Source organism: Phascolarctos cinereus, unplaced genomic scaffold (genome assembly GCF_003287225.1).
Source record: "Phascolarctos cinereus isolate Bilbo 61053 unplaced genomic scaffold, phaCin_HiC Scaffold_5;HRSCAF=322, whole genome shotgun sequence".
NCBI classification, from domain to species: Eukaryota; Metazoa; Chordata; class Mammalia; order Diprotodontia; family Phascolarctidae; genus Phascolarctos; species Phascolarctos cinereus.
In genome coordinates, this window is record NW_027555958.1 from 300,721,533 (window position 1) to 300,747,853 (window position 26,321).

Genomic DNA, 26,321 nt, shown 5'->3' on the forward strand with positions numbered 1-26,321 from the left:
TTGTAGACTCTACTTCCCTGGGAATCTCAAAGAATAGGAAAGATCACCTCCATTCCCTTTCTCTCAAAGTTGTAGGGCTGAGGGCTATCCTGCCTGTTGACCAGAGGATGGGCAAGATGACCCCAAGAGAGCCTCTATTCCCACTCCCTGACCCTCACCATTGAGATCCACTGTGATTCCTGGTTTCCAAACCATCTAAAATACCTCAGAAATCTGGTCTTCTAGCCCATTTTTAATCTTGTCACCAAAGCCTTGCCTCTATTATGTCCTACCAGAAGATGTTGAGCTTCCCCATCCCAATTCCCAGCTTATATAGGGCAAGGGGAGAGGAACTACCCAAGAAGTGGTCTCTAGTCCAGCAGTTTGTAAACGGTGGCCCAGGATCTCAGGGGGGGTCCAGGAGGTAAAAACTTTTGACATAATAATATTAATGTATTTTAATTTTGAATGCAGTAAATAACAATAGATATAACTCACATAAAAGTACTTTGGGGTCCTCAATCATTTTGAAGATGTAAAGGGATCCTAAGACCAAAAAGTTTGAGAACCACTGTTCTAGTCTATCTCAAGAGCAGCTGGGGTTCAAAAGCAAGGAGTAAGAGATTAACATGTCAGATGTGTTCCTTCTAGTCCCTAGCCCCCTGCCTGCAGGAAGGACATAGCTGGATCAGTTCAGGACCACCTACTGATCCCTGGAAAAATGGGATAAGGAAGGGGAGCAATAAGAGAGCTGTCAGGGGCAAGGGTAGTTATTCAATCCTTAGTATCTCAGGCCAGAACCAAGTAACCATGCCAACAGATGGTTTTGATCTCCCACCATTCTGAGGATGGGAAAAGAGGAAGGGGCCCCCTCCATTAGGGAAGGAAAGAATCCTCTAGCTCTCCTTCCTTTCCATCCATCCTACTACAGAGAAGAAAACAGGATCTGAGAGTAAATGGAAATGGAGAAGGGAAGGGAAGTGAATGTCTTGATCCTAAGGGACGGGGCAAACTGGGAGTTAAGGTACCAGGGCTCCTCTAGGTTGTCTGCATCAGGCAGGTAACTTTTTCTGCCTCTGCCTCTGCCTCTGCCTCTGTGGTGCCTTTTTAAAGGAGGCACATTCATCTCTTCCCCACATCACCCTCCAAAGCTGGAATATCCTAGAGCCTTTGAAATGCTCCTAAATAATCCCTAGAGATCCCGTTAGGTGAGAGACACAGTCCGCCTCCCAACTTCTGAACAGAGCCTTTGAGTGTTTCTGGGAACCCACTCCTACCTTGGCTCTCTCATTGTAAAAAAGGCTCAAACTGAGCTCCAAAATTTAAAGTCCAGTGAACTGCCCATATTTCCCAGGGGGCTTGGGAAAACAGACAATGTCAAGGGGAGCTTAGGGCTCAGTAGTTCAAAGCTTCTCTGTGAGGCCCTCCCTTCTCTGTGAGCACCCCCCCCCACCGGGCCAGGAGCTTGGGCGGTAGGAGAGGGCATGGCAGCTGCTGGCGATTTATTAAGCAGTCACGGAAAAATTGGTTTATAAATTAACAGCTGTTTTAACTTTAGGCCTCTTCTTCAGGGAATGGAGGCAGTCGACTGGACCGGGATTGGAGTGTGTGTGTGAGGCTGGCTGTTGAAGGGTAGAAGGGAGGGTACTGGGTATGTTGGGGAGGGGAAGAACTGGCTCCAGAAGGAGGAATTTTTTTCTTCAGGACAGCTGGCACCTCTGGAGGGCAGCAGACAGTGTCCAAAGCAGGAAGTCAGCCTTTGTCCAGGTGCCCCAGACAGAGGAAGCTCCCACAATGAGTTGGGCGGGTCCTCTTCTGAGATTGGCACTGCTGTTCCTCCCAACCGCCTCCTGGGAGCACCAGAGGATAAAGATGTGCGCTGTTCCCATTTCTGCCACCAGAGGGGAGTCTCAGCCCATGTATTCCAAAAATCTGGTCATTCCGGAGTTTAACTCTGCTACCCCATAGGGATGCCTCCTGTCCTAAGTCCCAAAGCATTGTACAACAGGGGACTACCAGTCCTCTTGGCACCAAGAGGATCCTTTTCCTCCTGCAACCACCTCCCCTCCCACTAAACAGCACAAGTCTCCAGAAGATGTAACGATATTTGTTCATTTCAAGGTTCCAGGCAGAGAATCTCTAGAGTGCCCGATGGAGGTGCTGGGCCACTGGTGCCTAGGTAGTCCCTATGACCGTCTGCCACCCCAATCCTTCCTCGGCTGCTTATCTCTAGCCAATGCCCAGGGTTTCTAAGGGACTCCATGCCAGCAGCAGTGTGCCAATGTCCCTGCCATCCAGCCTGGGCTGGCTCTGTCTTCATGATGCCAAGGTCATGGATGTGATGCCCAGCTCCTAACAGAGGTGGTGCCAGTCCTATCTGCGCCAGCTGATGGCACAGTAGGAAACCCTGGCTGGATGCTGACACCTGCTGGTCACAACTGGAACTTCAGTCCTTCATCTCAGGACGCTGTCAGATTTGAGGCTCTCTCCCATCTTCTGAAGCAACGTAGTAGGAAACCCACAGTCTGCCCTCCAAGAGGCATGGAATGAACTAGGCTGCACTGTTTGAGGCTGTAGACTCTACTGTAATCAAAGAAGGAAGGCCGGAAATTAAAGAGAGTGAGAACTGAAAGGGATATTAAAGACCATCTAGTCCATCTCTTATCATGTTATAGAAGAGGAAAATGAAGCCCAGAGAGGGGAGTTGACTTACCTAAGGTCACACAGCTAAAATTATTAAATTAAACATATGGGGTGGGAAAGGGTGCAGAGTGGTGGGAAGAGTTGTTACCTAGAAGACCAGATTTCTGAGTATCTAGGATTTATTTGCTCCTTTTACTCAAAGTACCTGTGTTAATAATAAAGGAGAATTAGCATGGTATTTTGCATTTCATTTGCATAGGGCTAATTTAATATCAAAATATAGTATAGTTAGCCTTAGCTCCTGTGTCCCTGTCCCCTGGTCTCCATGGCCTTTTCCTCCCCCAATACCCTTTCCTTTTCTCTAGGTGACCTCTGATAACCTTAGTTACCCTTCTCTTCTCTCCCACAACCCCCACCTCTTTCCCACCCACCTGAAAAAAGTTTTTTTTCCCAAGTTCTTGAGGAGGTTTGCAATCGCGTAGGATCCAGAAGAGAAAAAATCAAAGTAATAAAACCTCATTTAATTCCTAACGGAGGGCAGAGCTGTGAGCTGCAATTATCTTAATGTTCTGCTATTTTTACTCCCTCACTCACTCTTTTCTGATCTCTCTTTAACTGCCTCCTTTTTCTGTCTTTGTCTCTCTCTGTCGATCTTTCTTTCTACTGTTCTCTTTTCCTTCCTGTCTCTTCTATGCTTTCTCCCAATCTGTCTTTCTCTTCATTCTTGTCCTTGTCTGTCAGTCCCTCCCCTACCCCAATTCCATTGCCCTTTCTTATTCTGGAGCCCTTGACATATAGGGCTTAGTGGGGTCAAGGCTTTCAGAGGCCTGGGAAAGAGAGGAAAGAAGGGCAGCTGAGATTTATGTACTTAGAGCTGGGACTTTAAACCCCACCCAAACCAGCCCCTTCACTTTATAGAGTTGGAAACTGAGGCCCAGAGGAAGGGATGTATGACTTACCCAAGGTTATGGAGCTAGCAAAGAGCCAAGCAACGGGCCAAGAATTCCATTCCACCTCAGATCTTCTCTTTCTGCTGCATCACAGCTTTACCCATTATTAATGCTTCTTCAAATCCAAGGTGACTCCCATGCCCGGGTCTGCCTGCACAGCTGAATTCCTTGCCTGTTCCTCCTTTTCCATATTACTCCTCCACCCCCTAAAATCAACACAGAATCTTTGTCCATAGGCTTTCATGAAGGAAGTGTTAGGACTTTGGGTAGGACCTATAGGTTTCCAGCTTGAAGGGCCTTAAAGGTGATTTGCTCTAACCCTGTGAGAGGAAACTGAGGCCTCCAGGGTGGTGTGACTTGCCCAAGGTTACAATGAACAAAGTTCTACTTTCCCCACCTGGTGGCTTCGCTAGCCTGTTCTTCTCACTCACCTCTGCCCTGGGGACCACTAAATCATCCTGGAGAGCAAGGCCCAGAAAAGCTAAGAAATTTGCCCTAGGTCATGACACCAATCCAGGCAACATTATCCTCTCAGAGGACCATATGTTAAGATCTGGAAGCACTAAAGTAGGTCATTATAGGGTCAGAGTCTATGTGACCTATGACTTATGTCCCTCCCATTGCCTTTATGGCTTAAAATATTTTATCCAGAGACTCCTCTTCTCCAAGCCCCAGCCCTACTCAGGCAGGAGCCAAACAGACGTCAGTGCAGGGGTGGGGGTGGGGTGAGGAGGGAGCAGAGAAGGAAGGAAAGGGTGGTGACTCACTGTCCTCTCTTTACCCTCCTCTCATCACCCATCTGTTCTCTTGGCCACCTGCATCCCTCTCTACCAGTTTCTATGGACCAGGTTCTGACTTCCCCTGAGATTCTTCCCATCTCCATTCCAGGACCTTTCTTCTTCCATCTTATCCCTTCTCCTTCTATTCAGTCCATGATCCCACACTGCCCATCTTCCCTTTTCCCCTCCTCCATGTAGCTCACAGGATTCAGAAATTATCTGTAAACCCTCTCATATTATAGGTGAGAAAGCTGAGGCCCAGAAAAGCTAAGTGATTTGTCCTGGGTTGTGACACTCAATGCAGGCAGCATTTCCCTCTCATAGAATCATATATTTAGATCTAAAAGGGATATTATCAGTCATTGAGTTTGACCTTTTTCATTTTGCAGATGATAAAAACAGAAGACTATAGAGGTTGTGACTCGCCCGAGGTCACAGAGGTAACATAATATAGTAGTGCTAGGACTCAAATCCAGGTCCTCTGATGCCAAATCCATCCCCACTCTTTCTATTGCACCATCCTGTTCCTCATCTTTGCTCTGTGCCTGCTCTAGGCCCCAGTCATGCCCACCCTCCAAGTATTGCCCAGGACATGGCTTCACTGTGTCCATTCAAACATAGGGACATCAGCTGGGAACGCCTTGTTTACTGTGTGGAGAGTACTGCCAAATGTCCTTTCCCTCAAAATACTAGGTGTGTGTGTGGGGGAAGGGGGTTCCAGGCCAACCCTGCTTGCCAGCTCCACTGTGTCTCAGAGTTTTGATGCCAATGGAGCACGGGCAGTGCCAGTGATGCCCACACCCTAATCCCAGTGTCCTTGCATCCGGCTGCTTCGCCACAAGCTTATAAGTCAATAAATATAACAAGACTTAGACTGAGCCTGGGTGGATGAGGGTAGAAGGAAAGACTGAAGATTTCTAATTCCTTGCCCCCAACCCCCACCCCAGGGCCTCAAGTTAGTGCCTGTCCTTGTGTGAAATCTCTACCACTCTTTCTCTCCTGGTCCTAAAATTACTGCCAGGAGCATGCCCTGTACAAGGGAATTCATCAGAACCCAACAACCCCTGTTTTCAAAGAATTGTTCCTGCTTTCCTCCTTCCAACCATCAAAGACACCACTATGGGAGGCCTAGACTCTGACTCCAACGGGGTTTAATGAAAAAGTCACTGGAGGAGTGGCAAAGGTGGAATGTGGGAGGTAGGAGTGTGGAGAGCTGGGGAAGAAGGGGGGAAGGGAACACGTCCCCCAGCTTCAAGCCGGCCCATCTAATTCCTGATTGTGACCAAGAGAAGGAGCAGCTAACACAAACACCCAGCCAGGGAGGCTGAAGTCCGATGTACAGACACATAAAGAAACACATATGTCTAGAGTACTGGAGAGGGCTATGAAGTCAGATCATGTTCATAGCATGTCACTACAAAGACACACAGTCCTACAGAGACACAAACGAACATTATACACACTATAAATCTTTTATCACAGGACTCGGAGCTGGAAGGATTTCAGAGATCTAAGCTAGCCCCCAATGTTGCTGTTGTTGTTGTTTTAGCCAATTGGGGTTAAGTGACTTGCCCAGGGTCACAAAGCTAGTAAATGTTAAGCGTTTGGTCTGAGGCCGCATTTGAATTCAGGTCTTCCTGACTTCAGGGCCAGTGCTCTATCCACTGCTCCACCTAGCTAACCCCCAATGTTATTTTAGTTATCTGAAAGAAACTGCTTCTAACTCACACAAGGGCCAACCCCCACATTTCACAAAGGATAAACTGAGGCTTATCTAGAGAGATTCAAGGTCACACAACTACTAAGTGCTTGGGCTACAACTCAAACCCAGGTCTCCTTATTCAAAATTCAGCATGATTTTCATTAACTACACCATGCTGGTAAACATAGACGTACTAACACATAGAGAGCCCAGAGGGGCGCACACACACACACAAACTCACACACACACACAAACTTACACAGACACACCATCCTTCTGAGGTAGATTCAGACACACAGGGATACAGACTGGACCTGTGATAAAGAGAAGTCCAGGATGAGGAAACACTGTACTAAGAGCAGTGAGCACCTTTTATGAAATTTCTGGTCTTAAAGAGCTACCTAGAGCAGAGGTGTCAGACTCCCTGTCCAAGAGGACCTTAACAGTATTTAAATGTAATTGGGAATGTTTAGTGAAAATACAGCACAACATAGATAATGTTAATTTGTGGTTTTCTCGGTCAATGTGTAGTGGCAGGGATCCGTTTCTATCTGAGTTTGATATGCTGACCTGGAGCTCTGAGAGTCAAAGTGATTTGCCCTGGGGCAGCTAGGTGGCGCAGTGGATAGAGCACTGGCTCTGAAGTCAGGAGTTCAAATTTGGCCTCAGACCAAACACTTGACACTTACTTAGCTATATGACCCTGGGCAAGTCACTTAACCCCAATTGCCTTTGAAAAAAAAAAAGGAACAAAAGTGATTTGCCCTGGGTCATACATAGCACTAGTATGGCATCAGGGCCATGTCACTCACTGCTTGTCAACTCTTCCTGCATGTTTTCTTCTTCCTAGGTTTTCATGACACTGCTCTCTCTTAGATCTCCTCCTACCTCTCTGACCCCTCCTCAGTCTTTGCTGGATCCTTATCCATATCACTCCCACTAACTATGGGTGTCTCCCAAGACTCTATCTTGGGATCTTCTCCTTTCTGATTTGGTACTCTCCTCAGCCCATATAGGTTCAAGTATTATCACTATGGGTATTGTTCATATATACAATGTATATATCTCCTAATGTGCATATCTTTATATATCATATATATCTCTATTTTTGTTGTTGTTCAGTTTTTTTTCAGTTACATCCAACTCTTTGTGACCCCATTTGGGGTTTTCTTGTAGAGATACTGGAGTAGTTTGCCATTTCCTTCTCCAACTCATTTGACAGATTAGGAAACTGAAGCAAACAGGGTTAAGTGACTTGCCCAGGATCACACAGCTGTCTGAGGCCAGATTTGAACTTAGGAAGATGAGTCTTCCTGACACCCAGGCCCAACACTCTATCCACAGAGCTACCTAGCTTCCCAGCTACAGCTACTATGTTTATGTATATGTTTATGTGTATGTGTATGTGTACATGTGGAGAGAGAGAGAGAAAGAGAGAGAGAGAGAGAGAGAGAGAGAGAGAGAGAGAGAGAGAGAGAGAGAGAGAGAGAGAGAGAGAGAATCTCCTTAATCTTTTTCCTAAGCTCCAGTCATATATCTCCAATGGCCTTAAGGACATCTTGAGCTGGATGTCTTGTAGATGACTCCAACTCAATATGTCCCAAACAGAATTCATTCTCTTTCCCTCTAAACACTCCCATCTTTCCAACTCCCCTACCACTGTGGAGGGCACCACCATCCTTCTAAACTGTCAAGCTCACAACCTCAGTACCACCTACTCACTCCCTTGGCCCATACATATTACTGTTTTCACGTCTTGTTTTGATCTTCAACACCATCTCTCATCTACATCCCCTCTCCACTCACACAGCCACCACCCTAGTTTAGTCCATCATCACCTGGATCATAGCTTTTGTTATTGTTTGGTCATTTTTCAGTCATGTCTGATTCTCTATGACCCCATTTGGGGTTTTCTTGGCAAAGGCACTCGAGTGGTTTGCCATTTCCTTCTCCCGCTCATTTGACAGATGAGGAAACTGAGGCAAACAGGGTTAAGTGACTTGTTCAGGGTCATATAGCTAGGAAGTGTCTGTTAGCTGTGTGACCCTGGGCAAGTCACTTCACTCCATTGCCTCACCAAAATAAAAAAAAAAAGATAGGAAGTGTCTAAGGCTGGATTTGAACTCAGATCTTTCTGATTTCAAACTCTGAGCTCTATCCAACAGGTCAGCTAGCTGCCCCAGTTAATGCTATAGCCACTGAATTGGATTCCCTATCTCAGGTCTCTCCTACTTCAATCCATCCTCAACATAGCCAGTTTCCTAAAGCACGAGTCTTGCATGTCACTTTGCCCACTTAATACACTTCAATGGCTCTCTATTACCTTCAGGAACAAATATAAACTCCTCTCTTTGGAATCTAAATCTCTCCTTCTTTCCAGTCTTCTTACACTTGATTCCCCTCCACTTCACAATCCATTCATACTGGCCTACTTGTTCCTCCCACACAATAATCCGTATTTCCTATCTCCATGTCTTTGTACTGGCTGTCCCCCAAGCCTGGAATGCCCTCCCTTCTTCCCTCTGCCTCTCAGCTTCCTTGGCTTCTTGTGTCTTCCCCTGTGAAATCACCGTCTATCTACTTTTTCTTTATTTCATATGTTGACATGTTTTCTCCCTTATCAGAATGTTAGCTCTTTGAGGATAGGGACTTATTCTGCCTTTCTTTATATATTCTCTATATAAGTTAGAGGCAGCTAGGTGATATAGTTGATGTAACATAGGGCTTGGAGTCAGAAGACTTGAGTTTAAATCTAACCTCAGCTGATTACTGGTTGTGTGACCCTGAGCAAGTCATTTAATTTGTCTTTTTCAGTTTCCTCAACTGTAAAATGAGGATAATAATGTTGTTGATGTTCAGTCACTTCAGTCATATCCAACTCTTCATGACCCTGAAGACCTCAGTCCATGGGGTTTTCTTGTCAAAGATACTGGAGTGGTTCGCCATTTCTTTCTCCAGTGGCAAAGAGAGGTTAAATGACTTGCCCAAGGTCACACAGCTAGGAAGTTTCTGAGGCTGGATTTGAACTTGGTCTTCCCGACTCCAAGCCTGCCATCATTGCTAATAACAGCACGTCTTTCCTAGGATTGTTGTGAGGATCAACTGAGATAATATTTGTACAATGCTTAGCCGGGTACCTGGCAAGTTGTAGGCACTTATCCTTGGTCCTTTCCCATTTATATCTCCACAATAAGTACTTGTTGACTGACTGATTGACTGAGGTCCTTCTATCCACTATGACACATTGCCTCCCACCAGAGACACAGACTCTAAAAAAAAACACCAAAAAAACAAAGATACACAGAAAACACATGCAAAGTCATGCAGATACATATTCTATATGTACCCATTGATTCTCCTGTTAGAATATAAGCTCTTTGAGGCCACAGATTGTATCTCTAGCACCCAGCACAGTGACTGGCACATAGTAGAAGCTTAATAAATGTTTGCTGACTCATTGATTTATGGATATTAACACACACTTTTATATCATGTTGACATACATTTAACAAGAGGCAACACAGTACATTAGGAAGAACCCCGGGTGATGGGTTAGTCGGTCAATCAACAAGAAGACCTAGGTTCTTCTGTCTCTTAGCTCTATAATACCATTAACTAGCCACAGGTCACTTCCCCTCCACAGTCCTTGGTGTTCTCAATTCACTGTCCTCATCTGTAAAATGAAGGGCTTACAGAAAACGTGCTCAAGTGTCTTCTACCTCTGGCATTTTTGTCCTGTTCTAAGGCCCTTTCTAGCTCTGATATTCCATATCTTACGTTCTAAGCTCCCTTCCAGCTCTGACAAGTTGTATTCTGTGTTCCAGCTCTGACATTTTATGTTCTATGTTCTAAGCTCCCTTACAGCTCTGACATTTTATGTTCTATATTCTAAGCTCCCTTACAGCTCTGACATTTTATGTTCTGTGTTCTAAGCTCCCTCATAGCTCAGGTAGCCTACGGCTCTTTGATGAACAGAGTAAAATACACCTGTGACAAAATACACGTGTGATGTCTTTATCTTCCCGCATTTCTGCCCCTCCTCACTCTGTTTCTGCTTCCCACATATGATGACAGTCACTCCCCACCCCCAGCTCAATGCCCCCAGAGTTTTCTCAACCCTAATGCTGCCCCACTGCTCTTCCTTCTTATCTATGAGCATATACAAGGTACATGCCTCACACATGTTCTGAAGCACCAGGCAGACAAAAGCTGGTGGATAAATTCCATATACATACATGAGTCCACATGCTCACACTCCTATATACTTATACACACATACTCACAAGCACTGGCACGAGCACACATGCACTCATGCTCTCTCCCCTAGGTGTATGAAGGGAGCAGACATAGGGGAAGATGTTACACGTTTTCACATGCTCCTACTTCTACACTCCTACACACTCTGGTACACCCACCTGTACATCAACACATTCCTGCTCACCTGACATCTTCACATACTCATGTAACCTGGCCCAGCACCTACATTCTTTCTGACCATATCCTCCCTCTGAGACTCAGAGCATCCTGGGGATGAAATAGTTAAAGGTTCAAACCCCAATCCCCCCTCCCTGCTGCCCTCTCCACACTTCCCCACCCCCATTATCCACCCTGTTGGACTCCATCAATAATGCAGCTTCCAGTTCTGGGGATCCAGCAGGGGGCCCCCAGCCTGAGGCACCCCCACCAACCTGGCTCCAACTCTCTACTCCACCTCCTTCCAGTCCCAAAGAGAAAACAGTTCTCCTGTCATTGGTCACCTTTCTAAACACCCTCTCTGAAACTACCTAGGAGCCAGTCCTAAGCCAAGGGGGCTGGAATTCGACCCTGAGGCCAGAGCCCAAGGGAGTGGACAGGAGGGATCAGGAGGCAGACAGAGAGACAGACTCTGACACACACACTCTCACTCTCTCATACACATATATATGCACTCACTCACTCACTCACTCACTCACTCATCCACACAGAGACAGGGAGATCGAGAGAAGCAGAGAGTGAGAGACAGAGATACACAGAAAGAGACAGAGAGTGAGAAGGAAAAAAAGCCTGCAAAATCCTCATTCCCCATCGCTCAGTACTGTATTTTTATCTGTGCGTGAACAGTCCTCCTCCACACGTTGCCTGCCTGTCACCGCACCCTCTGAGGGGAAGGGGAGGGGAGAGAAGGGGAGGGTAGAGGGGAAGGAAAAGGAGGGAGGCGAGCGGGGGAGCAGAGCCCCAGGAGGAGAAGAACAGCTCGGGACCCACAGGCTCCTCCGGTTCCTCAAACCACAGAGGTAAGAGGAAAGCCATCCCTCTCAACCTCTCAGTACCCACCATGGATCCCAAAGACCGAAAGAAGATTCAATTCTCCGTGCCTGCACCCCCGAGCCAGCTAGACCCTCGCCAGGTGGAGATGGTAAGCAGAGAAGGGAGCACAGTGGGCTAGGAGGGCACTGGATATCATTGTGGTCACCCAGGGCTAACTCTACCCCTTTCTCTCTGCCCCAGGAGGCACCCACCTCCCTTCTAACATTCTACTTGACTTTCTCTTCCCCCTCCCTAGGATACCTGTCCTATCCACCAAATGCCAGGCTGGAGTCCTGCCTGCTAGACAGGGAGGGGTTTGGGACTAAGAGCAAAGGGTGAGGATGGATGGTACAGAGGCAAGTGGGGTTGGAGGGGGGGGCTCCTGTTACCCAGGGGAATGTTGACATGGCAATTGTGGGGGGGAGGGAACTGAAACTCTCAAAGTTAGCTGGAGAGTTGGTCAACTTTTTCCTGGGGCACTAGGTCCCCCTCCTCTCCCCTAGATCTTTCAGTGAGAGCCTTGGGCAGCTGGGCAGCCAGGGGTACTTGGCGCTTGTGGGTCAAGCCCGTGAATGTATCACCAAGGGAACTTTCCAACCTTCTCTAATCCGCTCCACCACATACTGTCCCCATTCCTCCCCCACAGCAATGCTGCCTCCTATCTGAGAACTGCTGGACTGAAAGGACATTAGAAAAGCTGTGCTCCTTTTCCGAGGGACCCCAACACTGACCCCATTATTCGTATCCCCTGAAGAACCACTTCTTGCTTTCTCCCTCTCCAAATATCTTGCCCCTCTCTAGCTTATTATTAGTTCCTCATCCTGGCCCCATTCATCTTCTTTGGGGCTGAGGTACTAGGCTCCCCTGGGATCCTTAGAGACCCCTGGTGGGGCTGTGGGAAATGCTTCCCACCCACCCCCCTCTCCTCCCTTCCCCCACCTGCAAAAAGGAAACAAGCTTCAGCCCTGACTACAGAATAACCAGACCTCCTGCCCCAGGACCCTTCCCCCAGATCATTTCAAAATAATGTTTGTTGAAATGAAGCTGATCCCATGCCCAACTCTAGAGAAAACTAGCCCAGCATTCTGAAGACTCTGTCTCTGGGGCTTAACGCTCCCCCAAAGGGCCACTGGCTCAGTGGTGGTGGATTGGGGGGGGTAGGGGAAGAGAAGGGGGTCTCTTGTTGACTAGTCAAAAATGGCAGCTGTATCACCTGCTGCTGAAATATAGCTGATTCTGAAGAAAAGCAAAGAAAGTGAGAGTCCCAGCTCTAAAGGAACCATTAAGTGGGCTGGAGGAGGGGCTAAGGACAATAGTAACAAGAACAATAATCCCTTATATTTGTATATCAATTTACCATCTAAAACACATTTTCACATACATGGTCTCATTTTAGGGAGGGGGCTGAGGGTGGTCCTCGGAGCTAAACAGCATTTTTTTTTTCTGGTAGAAGAAAGAGTGGGGGAAGGGTTTGTAATCTGGCACGGGGGGAGATAATTGTTGGATCTTAACTCTCACCTGGTTCTCTCTGTGAATTTCCCTGGAGCCCTCAGAGGGGACCTAATTAATTGACGTCTCCACTTTTGGATCTGAGGCTCTTGAAGCAGTTCAGGGGCTAAAACCACTGCCTTCTTGGCATGGCATGGGTTTCACTTCCAGTCTTCTTAGGGAGTCAGGTTCAATCAATCTGAGGTCCTATATCAAAGTCAAGCCCTATTAAGGGGCCCCTGGACAGAGAGAGATCCTCCACAGAAGGTTTCCCAGACCCAGCTAGACTATATAGCAGAGAATTAGATGCAGAGAAAGTCCATAGAGGGGTAACAGACTCCTTTATAAGAGAGACCCTACAGAAGAACTAGGGCATAAATCTCTTCCACCTGGAAATCAACGTAATGCTAGACAGAGATGCTTCCAATGCTTGCAGAGCCCATCTTCTCTACCTCATCTCCGAATGTGGATTGGGTTTCCCCAGGAGCCCTTGAATTGACCTACAGGAGGGCAGTGCCAAATGGAACATGAGGGAACCTTCCCCTGCATAGCACAGCTCTGGCAACTGAAGCCAGACTCAGATGTGCTTCCCCTCTGACTCCCTCAAAGACTCTGAGGAAACATTAGATTCCTCCAGGTCTATGCTTCAGTATTGAGAGAGGAAATGCCTCCATAGATGATCACTCGAATTGGCTCCTAGGGAACCTAGATTCCTGTCTCCTGATAGGTGTAAGGGTCAAAATGGAGCGTCAGCAGCATTTACTATCTTGGCCCCCACTTTCTATTTCTGCAGATCCGCCGCCGAAGACCGACCCCTGCCATGTTGTTCCGTGTTTCAGAGCACTCTTCTCCAGGTGAAGTCCCTCCAGATAGAGGTGGGGTTCAGACATTGGTGTTCCCCTGTATCTCAGCTGATCTTGTAGGTCCCCATCCTGATGTTACCCCTAACCACAACTCTACTCTCCTAGACCTTCCCATCCTTGGGTTCTGCACGTCCCTCAGCCCCTTCCTGTTCAGTTATCCCACTTGCCCCATCCTCCTGGGGAATGTCTACCTCCTTCTCCAGAAGCCCTGGAAAATGTCATAGTAGTTAGAGGTTAGAGAGTTGGGGTAAGTCTTGGAGCTTGGATATCTGAGGTCCTCACTGTCAACCCTACCCCACTAATAGGTAGGAGGGGCCCCAAGCTGATTCCCCTAACCATGGTCTTGAGGACTGCAGCTTGGGGACAATAACACTGATTCTAGTATCTTTTTTTTTTGTCTGGTGATGGTCTGGTTCCAGAGGAAGAGGCTTCCCCCTATCAGGTAAGAGTTTCCCAGATAAATATAAACAGATGGGGTCACCTAGATCAATTCAACTAATTTGATTTGATTAAACATCTACTATATGTAAAGTACTGTGTCCTTTTGTGAGTCACCCTATCAGCAAAGTGGCTAAACTACTGACTCAGAAAATAAATGTGCATATGAATTTCCATCTCATTCACAAGTTATTCATATCTGCTCTTGACCCATAGATAAATAGAGCTGGAAGGAACCTTAGAGATCATTTAGTCCAGAGGTTCTTAATCCGGGATCTACAGCCAATGACAGATTTTGGGGGGGGGTCCTGTGAAGTTAAATGGGAAGATTTTACATCTTTACTTTCACTAACTTAAATTTAGTATTTCCCTCAGTTATTATTTTTTAAAAAATCATTATTCCTAGAAGGGATCCATAGGCTTTACCAGATTGCCAAAGGGGTCCATGACACAAAAAAATCAGGTAAGGACTCCTGATATAGTCTATTGCCCTCATTTTACAGAACAGGAAATAGGCCTAGAGAATGGAAAGGAGGTTCAGAGCTCCCATAGTTCTCACCTCTCTGATCTCACTCTACCTCCTATACTCCAAACAGGATCTGGTCCAGGACATAGGGTGGGGTCTCCAGGGAGTTGGAGGCAGGGCCAATAGGCAAGTACCTTACAGGCTCTAAGGTACCTCTGACTCTCTTTTTATCAACTTCCCCCCCTTCTACAGGCATCAGTGACCAAGGTGGGCAACTCTGTGGGTCACCCTTAAAGGCTAGCATGACCCCTACACAACCTGTGGTACAAGGAACAATTTGCTCAGCTTCCTCTTGACATCTAGGCAGGACACTATGGAAGGACAAAGAAGGAAAGAATACTTGGGAAAGAGATAGGATGGGCATGGGGAAGGGTGCCGAATGGTTACGGGAGAGGGAGAAGAGAACAGAATGGAATGAATAATTTGCTCTGTTAACTCCAAGCTTTCCCTCTGGCAGAGATCCTCTGGTGAGGGGCACCATCTCAAGACCAAGAGACCCAACCCCTGTGCCTACACTCCCCCTTCTCTGAAAGGTACTACTTATTCCTCTGTTTGTTTCTTGCCTCCTTTCTGGGCCAGGAGCTAAGAGCACAGACAAGGGGATGGAGGGAATCAATTAAATTCAACAAATGGCTACTATGTGCCAGACACTGCGATGTGCTGGAGATACAAAAACAAAAATGAAATCGTCCCTGACGGCAAGGAAATGCCTCTTCATCAAAGGGATACAACATGCATGTAGACAGATACAAAATATGTACCAAAAAATACAAAGTACTTTCAGAGGGTGACACTAACAACTAGAGATAAGGAAAGGCCTCCTTGAAGAAAGCTAAGATTTCCAAGAGGCAGAGGTGAAGAGACAAAGGGTTATAGTCAGAGATGGCTTAGGCCCAGGGGTAGGCAAAATGTGGCCTCGAGGCCACTTGTGGCACTCTAGGTCCTCAAATGAGGCCCTTTGACTGAATGCAAACTTACAAGTTTGTGGCCTCGAGACTGAAGGTTCCCCACCCCTGGTAGGCAACAACAGTATAGGGGTAGAATATGAAATATCTTATACTGAGCAACAGCAAATAGGATAGATGGCTGGAACCGAGAGTGCTTTAAGGGAGTACTATATAATCAGCCCAGAAAAATAGGATAGAAACATGCTGATTTCTCTTTCTTGACTGTAGTTGTTACAAAGGAGGGCTCTTCTAGGGTGGGGCATGGGGTAACAGTAGAAAATGATGGTGATAGAAAAAAAGAATATAAATAAAACATTATAAATTAAACTTTTTTAAAAAGAAAGATAGGCTGGAACCCAATTGCAAAGGGCTTAAAATATCAAATGGGAGAGTTGGTGTTTTATCCTATCTGGAGCCATGGAATATATGTTCAGACTTGTGCTTTAGGAATATCAATTTGGTGACTATGTGGAGGATGGACTGGAGGGGGTAAAAGAGGGATTCAGAGAGACCTTTAGTGGAGGCATCTCCAAAATGGGCTATTTTCTTCTATAGTCCCCATCCCTCCTCATGTAATTCAGCCTTGTGGATTAGCATGAAACAATTTAGTCTTTGAGCCTTTATATATATATATATATCAGGTGGTAGAACCTAAAGAAATGTCTATGGGTGTGTGTGGGTATGGGTGTGTGTGTGTGGGGGGGTGTATGTCTGTAATAAAATAAAAATTCATGTTTATATAGGGCCTCATGGTTTACAAAGCACTTTTCTGGCTTTCCTAAAGGAAGAAAGTTTGTGGTATAGAGAGAAGGGCACTGAATTTGGAGTCAAAAGACCTGGGTTTGAGCTCTAACTCTCTGGCTTCCTACCTGACTGAGACCTGGTTCTGTTAGTAACTAAGATTGTGACTTGGGCAAGCCACTTCCCTTCCTCCATCCTCAGTTACCTTCTTCATAAAATTAGTTGGGGTGGGTGGAGGGGGCGGAGAGGGGTACATGCTTGGGTAAGAAGAAGACAAGTATTTAAATTCTCTAAAGTTTCTTCTTGCTATAAATCCTATTGTCAAAACTTTAAAAAATGGGCCCAACTCTTGACCCACTCTGTATGTTCAACCTGTTTCCTCTTTACTACCATTCTGATCTTCACAGATTGAGGAAGGAGGAAGTGACAGGTCCTCCTTCTTGCTTCTTCTGAAAGAGAGGTAGTCCCCACAATCCCAGTATCTTCCTCTTTTCCCTTCCCATGTGTTTGCCCAGATCTACATAGACTGAATCTACCTCTGTTTTTGTGTGTTGAACATTTTCCAAATAGTTACATGCTATGTGTGGAGGGAGGAGAGAGATGTCTCCTAGCCATCATGTCTTGGTCTCTGTCCCTATCTTCCCCTTCTGAGCACTATGTGGGGCTAAGTACTTAAAGGCCCTTCCTCCCTTCTCAGCTCCTGCCTGAGGCTCTTCCTGACCCTTCCCCTTCTTTCTGTCTCCCTCCCCTTCCCCAGGCCAGAAAAAGTGGAATGAGCTCCTGGAGCTCCTGGGGTGGGGGTGGCTTTAACTAGCATAGCATGCCAGCCAAAGTCAACAGGTGCATCCAGCTTGGGAGTGAAAAGAGAAGGTAGATGGGACTGTAGCCTATTAGTCATAGGTAACTGATTGGCTCCCATTCCCTGGGAGGTCCCTGGGTCACCCCTTTCCTCATCTCTTAACTCTCAATATTCCCATCTAAAGAAGAGGGAAAGACACTGAGGTTTCCCCAGAAGAGGAGAGCTGATGGGAATGGAAGGAGAGCAAGGCATGAGGATAAATGTGGGGAAGGGCTGCCTAGCCACGAGGGTTGAAGGAGGTCCTGGGACAAGGGAATGGTAAATGTCATGGCATTTTTCCTACCTAGAAAGAATAGAAAAAAATTAAATCCCTAGCCCTACTCCCAACAGGCTTGGGGGACAGGCTCCTGGAGACTAAGGGAAGAGATGACCTCAGGAGGGCCTGGAAGGGTACTCAATGGACCTTCCGGTCCAGCCCTACCCCCTCGCCACTTTCTGTTAGGTAAAGGCATCTGACTTGGCTGGCCCTGCCAGAGCAGGAGGGGCAAAGATAGCCTTGTTCTTCTCAGTGGGGACTCACGTTGCCCAGGGAATGTTCCACTCCTGGGGTCAGGTGGCCAGGGCACTCCAGGTGTTTCAGGCTGAGGGGTGGCAACTGGCTGAAGGAAAGGCAGAAGACAAAGAGGAATTGAGGAGGAGCAGCCCTGAATTAAAAGTCAGATAGAGAGAAACATGGGGAGAAGCACCTGGTTGGATACAGGAGGGGAAGAGGAGAAATGGGAAGGGGAGATGGAAAGGCAAAGGAAGCCAAACTCCAGCATGAGCACAGAGGGTTCACACCACTCAAGAGCTCCCTCTCACAACCCCCACCCCCCACAACCCCCACTCCCCACATCTCACACACACATCTATTGTTACAGGCTCTGCTCATACCTCACGAGCTCTGAGATTCTCCTCCCCCATTTATCTCAGAGTTCCTGGCTTGGGGGTGAGGGGACTACCTCAGCCTCTGCCTCCTCTCTCCCTGGGCCCTTTTTATCCTGGGTATCCCCCAATACCATCCCTTCTCCATCAGGACACCCCTCTTCTTTTACTAATTCCTATGCCCATCTCAACTCCTAAATTCTCTCATCCTTTCCCTGAAGACTTTGATAAGTTGTCCCCTCACCCCCAGGTTCCTATCCCCTGCTTCTATCCCTACACTCATACAGTACTGTAGGTCAGTTCTCTGTCTCTCTCTCTGGACCTCTGTAATTTCTCCTTTGGATGAAAAAGGGGAGAAAAATAGCAGGAAGCACATATCGGTTGCTAACTGCTTTGAGACCCTGGGTTGTTGGAAGGATCAAATGAGATAAAGTATTGATGTAGATCTGGCAATTTGCAAAGCTCAAAAAGCTATGTAAAAGTTTGTTGTAGCTATTATCACAATTTTTCATTTAGCCTTTTGGCCAGGGGCTGGGGTCTGCTAGAAAGTGAGAGGTGAGAAATTAGAGGATACTAGAGAGAGATAACCTTGAAGAAGGGAGACATTGAGGGGAGAAGAATGGGGGCTGGGAGGAGACCATGGTAGAGGGGAAGGTTTGAAGGGGACAAGGAAGGAAAGAGAGGGCAAGGAGTATATTAAGAAATGGGTAGAAGCTGGTAGGGAGACATTTGGAGAGAGGGAAGGGAGCTGTCTAAGATCTTGAGTCCTTTAGGGGCTCAAGGAGAGCCAGGATACAGAGGCCTCAGTTTTTAAGGGCTGATGCAAGCCTCTGGAGCAAGGGATCAAGGACAAGGGTGGAGGGATTTATGATGTTTTTATTGCGTCTTTAACTTTCAGAAAGTCAGGCAGACTGTAGTGAAGGCCTGCGTCTCCCGGGGTGTGGAGGGAAGGGGGTGGAGGGGGCCACTGGGGGCGGGACCAGTGGCCAGACAATGGAGGCACTGTTGCCATCCAGGGAGCTGGCAGAAGCCAGGACTGCTCTGCTCCCAGGCTCAGCAGGCAAGATTTCCAGCCAGGATAGGCCCCCCTGGGCCTTCCCTGCTGAGGCACTGTGCCAACCTGGGGATGGGGAGGAGAGAGGGTGTGCCCAAGCAGTGGAGGTTGGGATGGAAAAAGGCAGGAAGCTGGACCTGGCCCACTGAAGAAATACCTGAGCTATGGACTTCCAAAAGAAGGCTACTTCATTTGCATCTTATCCTACATTTCCTTTCCTTGATGTTCATTTAATCTCAAAATGCTCAGAAATCATTCTAGACTTTACCTCCTCCTCTTCTCTCTTCCAGTATCCTCCCTGGCCCCCCCAAGTATTTTTTAGCCCTGCCCTTTCCCCCTCCCCTAGTGTCCCCTTAGTCTTGGCCCCATTCTCCCAGCCCTTTCATCTCCCCCCACTGTCCTTAAAGTTCCTGTCCCTCATTTCCCCACTTCTCTCCCCCAAATAATCCAAGATGGAATAGCTCCTAGTTAGGTTCCTCCCTGGCTGTAGACCTGGCTTGGGGAAGTAGGAAGCATGCCTGTGCTGTCCCCATTGTTGAGGTGTGTGCCCAGCCTCCTATTTGTCAGCCCTATCCAATTGAGGCCCGTAATGACTTCTGCTTTCTAGGTCAATGCAGAGGGAGCTGGGAAGGAGGGGATGTGGGTCAAGCCAGCGGGGGCTGGGCTGGGAACTTTCTGGGTCCCTGGACACTCTGTCTACCTCAATACAACTTGGTATTACCCTCCTTTCATGACTGTGAGCACCCTATGGTACCTGGAGGGAACAGCCAGTACTCACCTAGGGGGGCTGGACTGGTATTCAGCTGGCCTGGTATCAAGGGTAATCAATGACAGAGAAATGGAATTAGGAGCACCAACCAGAGTGGGTGAGATACCCATTCCCAGGGCCAACAGGACACATTCCCAGCATGCCAGACTACAGTGGAAACATGGATGGCTCTGGAGAGGACCTGGGTTCAAATTCTACCCTCCGACATTTATTACCGACGTGACCTTGGGCAAGTCATTTAATTTCTCTAGGTCTTAGTTCCTTTATCCAGAAAATAAGGGGGTTGAACAAAATGCCTCTGAAGCGCCTTCCAACTCTGTATCTATGATCATATGATGATAAGGCAGAGTGTCCAAAGGCTCAGACCATTATTGGTGTCTTCTGCCAGAAAAAAAAAAAAGAGGTGATTCTGGACCAGCACACGCCCAGCCTGGCAATGGGAATAGTGAGAGGTTTCTGTGACACTGGCATATTGCCCTCTGGAAAAAAGCCCTTTTCCCAGGTACCCCTATGTCCTTGGGGAGTGGGGGACAGCTGGGCGTTTCCTCTCTGCCCACTGTCACTCTGGCTCCACAACATGGCCCACTCTCCAGCTGAATCACAGGCCATATTGGCTGCTGGCTTCCTGGACACAGAACGTTGACTCAATACTCTGCCCATTTGGTCTTGCCTGGGCTCTGGCGCCTGGCACAAGATATTTGGGGGGGGAGCTCCTCTTTTGCCAGGATCCTGGGGGCCAGAAATGCTACCTCAGAGCTAACTATGGGCACAGCTGGTGCCAACTAAGCCTCACCCATCAACCCCTGCCATGTTCTTTTCAGTTTGGCTGCTGAAAGCAGACCTGACCCTTTCCATATAAGGTGGCACAAGAAAAATGGGTGACATCCTCTATTTCACAAGAAGGAATGCCATAGTTTCCCATAGCCCTAATTCTGAGGCAAATTCCTTGGTTCATCCTCCCTGCTGGTCCTAAGTGACCACATGGGCATGGATGACCCACAATGCCCTCTCTATGCCAGCTGTCCAGCGCATTGCTGAATCACACCTGCAGTCCCTCAGCAACCTGAATGAGAACCAGCCTTCTGATGAAGAAGAAGAAGAAGAAGAAGGTGAGCAGGGAAGCAGACGCTGTCAGGGAGAGGAGGAGGAAGAAGAAGAGGAGGAGGAAGAAGAGGAAGAAGATGACTCCAGCCAGGCAGAGGTTGTCAAGGGCAGAAATGAACCTGGTGAGTTAGAAGGTCTGAGATTGTTGGGCCCCTGGGCAGCTCCTTTCTGGCTTGTAGTTTCTCTTACACTTATGAATTGTTTCAAAACTGTGGAAAGATAGCCTCACTGCTTGTGGGATACATTCCAGATCTAAGCTCTTAAATCAAGAAGGGGTACCCAGTTCTAATTCTAATCGAGTTCATCCAGAAGATCTTCTCTAAGATTATTTTCTGGCTCTAAATGTCATGATCTCCTCTAAGACAAAGACAAGAAGAATAAGCTGCCACAGGGAGGTTTAAGGTTAGAATTAGAAAGGTCTTCCCTACAGGTAAAGGTAGGAGACACAGGATTGAGGGTTCTGGAGAGGTCCCTTCCCCGAGAGCCTCTACCCACAGAGGATGGATGCAGGTCAGTCTAGAAGCAAAGGTCAGGATGAGATGAACCCTCAAGCATCCTATAGTTCTAGGCTGGCCTCCTACGGCTTTCCTCTCAGGACCCCAAACTCAAAGGTAGACTCAGGAGTCTAACCCACTGCCCTGTGGTGAGGGGAACAATGCCCTCTAGTGTTTGGATGGAGAACTGAAGTGTCTGATTCCCAATCTCTTCCTCTCCTATGTTTAGGAATCAGTTAATCAACAAGCATTTATTAAATGCCTACTTTGTGCCACTGTGCTAGACACAAATGCTGGAGAGACAAATATAAAGCAGGTAACACTACATACTGACAAGGACCTTACAAGAAAGGGATGCTATGAGACAGAGGTGAGGAGGGAATAGATTCCAGGTATGGGAGACAACCAGTGTGAAGGTCCAAGAAGACCTAAGCATAGTCTGTCAGAGATGGAAGTATGCTTAAAGATCATTTAATCCAATCCCCTAATGTAAAGGAAGTGGAAACTGAAGGCCTAAAAAGTGACAAGGCCATAGGGAATAGAGAGGCATCTAGATACAAGGAGATCCCATAGAGGAGATCCCAGACAAAGACAGATGCCACAGAAGGGTGCCCAGAGAGATCCCATAGAGAAGTTCTTAATCTAGAGAGATCCCCTAGAGAGGAGTTCCCAGATGTAAAGACCCTCCCCAATCCATAAGAACCACACAAGGAGGTACCCTAGACCCAGAAAGAGATCCCACTGGAAGGTCTTCCAGGCCCAGAGAAACACCTCAGAAAGAGTCCCTGGCCTCACAGAGGAATCCTGGACCGGAGATATGCCTTATACAGAAAGTTTCTTAGAACAGTGATGTTATTCATTCTCTTAACTCCTTGCTATGTTCAAAGTACCTAACTTCTATCCTTTCTGCTGCATTGTAAGCATTATTCCCATAGGGCTTGTCAAACAGAAAAGTAATATTAATAGCCAACATTTATACAGCACTTTAAGGCTTGCAGAAGTGCTAATAATGTCCTGCCCCCAGGTAAGAAGGTAAACATTTGGTTCATCTCCTCTTCTTGTGGAAGGGATGAGTAGGAAAGAGAACATCTGAATCTCTTATTCTGTATGCCAACTAATTGTCTAAACTCTTGCCCCCTAATTAATCGCTTGCATTCATGAGAGGAGAGGGAGGGAGGGAAGGAGGGAGGGACAGACACAGCAAGAGAGAGTACAGTGTATCCTCTCAAATAGGCAGAACTGGAAAGAGATGAATTATTTGTTTGGAGGGGTCTCTTTACTCTTCCCCCCCGCCCAAAGAGAACATTGGAGAAAAAATGGAACAGAACATGGGAGAGGGAGGGAGTCTGCCTTTCCTCAAGGAAAGTTAGAGAATAGGCAAGAAGGGGACCGATTTGTCAAGGAACAAAATACTAAACTGGACCAGCAGAGAGACAGAGAGACAAAAGAAAAGAGAGACAGAGACAATTAGGGTGTGTGTGTGTGTGTGTGTGTGTGTGTGTTTATACGTACACTGAGGGGGCAGAATGGACTGGAGAAAGATGCAGAGACAGGGTCAGATGGATAAACAAAGCTACTTGTCTCTGTTCCTTCTTCCACTCTCCCACCTCAAATCCAATAGCTGTGCAGCCGACTTCTTGTGGCCAGGGCCTGGAGGGGCCTTGGGAGCGGCCACCCCCGCTGGATGAGCCTCAGAAGGACGGAACCTCTGAAGGCAAGGGAGAGGAAGAAGAGGCTGTGCAGAATGGTGAGAGACAGAGGGCACTGGAGGAGACAGTGAAGGGGTAAAGCTCATAGCACAGGGGCCATGTCCAGGCTTGGGACTCAGGGACAGGGACTGGCTGAGGTCCGGGACTGGGGTTGAGGGCCAGATGACACAGGGCAGGCTCAGAGAGAGGGCTAGATACTGAGCCAGTTCATTACTTATCTTGCAGAACCTGGTGAAGGGACCCAGCATCCTGGTCCTCCTGTCCCTGGCACATAGACACCCCTGAATGCTGTTTCCTCCTTCCACCAACAATCCTGGACCCCTGAAGAGGGAGGAAGATAAGGGAACAACACTGTTCCCCAGTCCCTTCCCCCTACCTCTCACCTGCCAAGGCTGCAGCTTCTGATACCTAGGAGACTGAGACTAGTCTATGTGTTTGCTTATTTGCCTGTCCCTTTGCTGATTCCCAGGGCCCCCAGACAATGCCCAATGCCCACCCTTACCATCATTACTACTCCCCAATTCCCCCCCCCAGCTGAACAGGTGAGGTTGAGTTAGTTTTGAGTCCCATTCCTGTCCTGGCCCATGCCTCGTGCTGAAGATTCCAAGGCACTGGACTCAATAATTGAACCTTCCACTATTTCTATTTCTTGTAGCCTCCTCTTCTTAGGCATAGGAGACCCACAGGGCAGGACCCTAAGCCCAGAAGGGGGGGAAGAAGCAGGGGGAGATGAAAACTCCCCCATTTCTCTGGCTTCAGGAGCTCTCAGCTTCTTTCCTCGTGAAGGACCCCTTGTAGCCTTTTCCCCCTTATTTAGCTTTTGCCAGGGCACGGAGTCCAAGTGTCCCTCCTACTTTTTGGAAATTGCCTTCATTCCTACTACTTCTGATGGGGAGCCTAGATGCCTGAGTCCCTGGGAGCCCTTCCTCTCACCCTGAGATGGTCTGGGGGGGGAAACTGTGTCTGTTTTGTTTTGCTTCAATGCAGGGAATGCAACCTAGCCTATGTGTGTGGGGATATGCACTTGTTCTGGGTGGGGGTGGGACAAGGTTCCCCTCACCCTCAATCTGCCCTGTCACCCACGTTCCCTTTTCCCTACCTCTGCCAATGGGCCTGCTCCCCCAACCCCTTGCTGGAATAAAGCTTTGTAAATAACTATGCTCTGCTCACAGACTTTTGTTTGGGAATAGATGGAGGCAGGGGTAGGGAATCCATGGCCTCAAGGCCACATGTGGCCCTCTAGGTCCTCAAGTGTGGCCCTTTGACTGAATCCAAACTTCCCAGAACAAACCCCTTAATAAAAGGCTTTGTTCTGTAAAACTTGGACTCAGTCAAAGGCCACACCCAATAACCTAGAAGGCCAGATGTGGCCTCAAGGCCTCAGGTTCACCCCACCCCCACCCCTGGGGTTAGGTTATGGGGGATGGGAAGAAGGCAGGTAGGGCTTAGCACATTGACTGATGGGATACTGGACTTCAGGGATGAGGAGTAATTTGCCCAGTAACTCATCATAGTAAAGCTGATCCAGGTGTCAGGACCAGAGCTCCTTCCAGTTCAAAATTTATTTGGGGGGTTGTGTAATGGGAATTCCTATTACAGAGGTAACATGTGGGAATTGCTGGGAGAAAAGTTCAAACTAACCAGTGAGATTAGAAGAATGGTTCTGGGTAGAAGAGTTCTCCTGGGTTATTCTCAGTTATCCACATTGTCAGTGGATAACACTAGAGGAAAAGTCTCTCCTGTGTTCTCTTTATGCACAGCAATGTGCAACAGAGACACTTTTCTCATAGTTGTCTGGATAAACAGGGAGACAACAGAAACAAAGCTGTTGGAAAGCACTTTTCTTTTTTTTGGTGGAAGGAGACAGGAGCTTCCAATCTCACCAAGGCTAGAAGTGCAGCTGCCCTTCAAGACCCAATTCTAACTACGGATCAGTCAAGGAGCCCTGAACCACTCTGTTTCTACCCTGGGTCAGTTCACATCTCCTTAGGCAGATGTTACCTGCCTCCTTACTGGATTTAGTACAATCAACCAATCAGTTTTTAGCACAACGAAGCTCAGAACTCCTGAGCTCAAGTGATCCACCAACCTTAGCTGTCCAGATAGCCTGGATCATAGATATGTGTGTGCTGACACGCACTTTTAAAAAAAAAGTTGTCTGTACCTAATGATGCCTCAACTTCATCACCATTTACTCCTTCCTCTGCAGAAACTCTTCTTTCTAATGTCAATGAATTACTTCTTCATTTCCAACTCTAATTCCCTGTTTTCAATCCTTACTCTCCTTGACCTTTCTGTAGCTTTTGATACTAATGTTGTTGTTGTTTTTCTTCTTCTTCTTCAGTCATGACTGACTCTCCAAGGCCCCCATGAACCATAGCATGCCAATACCGTCCATGAGGGTTTTTTTTTTTTTGGCAATGATAGTGGAGTGGTTTGCCATTTCCTTCTCCAGTGGATTAAGACAAACAGAGGTTAAGTGACCTACTCAGGGTCATACAGCTATTAAGTGTCTGAGGCCAGATTTCAATTCCGGTCCTCCTGACTCCAGGCCTTCTATCCACTGAGCCACCTAGCTGCCTCCTTTTGATACTGATAACCACATGTTATTACTTATTAGCTACTTTTTCCACAGTTGGATTCAGAAACTTTACATTCTTTTTTTTTTTTTGACTAGGCAATGGGGTTAAGTGACTTGCCCAGAGTCACACAACTAGTGAGTGTTATGTGTCCTTATGTGTCTGAGGCCAGATTTGAACTCAGGTCCTCCTGACTCCAGGGCCAGCACTTTATCCACTGCACCATCTGGCTGCCCTGAAACTTTACATTATTATGGCCCTCTTCTGTTATCTCCCCTTATTTCTTAACCTGATTCCCTTAACATGAGTGTTCCCCCTCAAAGTTATGTCCTTGGCTCTTCTTTTCTCTCTCTGCTTTCTCTCCCTTGAAAATCTCATTCATGGTGGCAGCTAGTTGGCGTAGTAGAGTTAGAAGGACCTGAATTCAAATCAGACCTCAGACACATAACACTACTAGCTATGTGACCGTGGGCAAGTCACTTAACCCCAATCGCCTCACAAAAAAAGAAAATCTCATCCATGTCCATAGCTGTCATAGTGACCTTAC

At 47.4% G+C, this 26,321-nt stretch overlaps 1 protein-coding gene and 1 long non-coding RNA gene across 3 annotated transcripts in view; one reads left to right on the forward strand and one right to left on the reverse strand.

Moving 5' to 3' along the window:
* Positions 1 to 422: 422 nt before the first annotated feature.
* LOC110215747 (uncharacterized) overlaps positions 423 to 26,321 on the reverse strand; it is a 28,269-nt gene continuing 2,370 nt past the window's right edge. The window contains exons 2-3 of the long non-coding RNA XR_002326603.2: positions 3,582 to 3,778; positions 423 to 2,562 (exon numbers count right to left, since the gene is read on the reverse strand). This is a non-coding gene — a long non-coding RNA (uncharacterized LOC110215747). The remainder of the gene's footprint in view (positions 2,563 to 3,581; positions 3,779 to 26,321) is intronic.
* Positions 10,886 to 24,351, forward strand: PPP1R1B (protein phosphatase 1 regulatory inhibitor subunit 1B). 2 transcript variants are annotated; one of them, XM_020997487.2, is made up of 7 exons: positions 10,886 to 11,448; positions 13,621 to 13,702; positions 14,110 to 14,132; positions 15,112 to 15,187; positions 20,908 to 21,114; positions 23,108 to 23,233; positions 23,421 to 24,351. In XM_020997487.2, exons 1-7 carry the CDS (start codon positions 11,368 to 11,370, stop codon positions 23,468 to 23,470), a joined length of 645 nt encoding a protein of 214 aa, XP_020853146.1. In that variant the 5' UTR covers positions 10,886 to 11,367; the 3' UTR covers positions 23,471 to 24,351. The 2 variants fall into 2 exon arrangements, with proteins under 2 accessions (XP_020853146.1, XP_020853148.1); XM_020997489.2 differs by having other exon boundaries at positions 10,888 to 11,448; positions 13,621 to 13,681.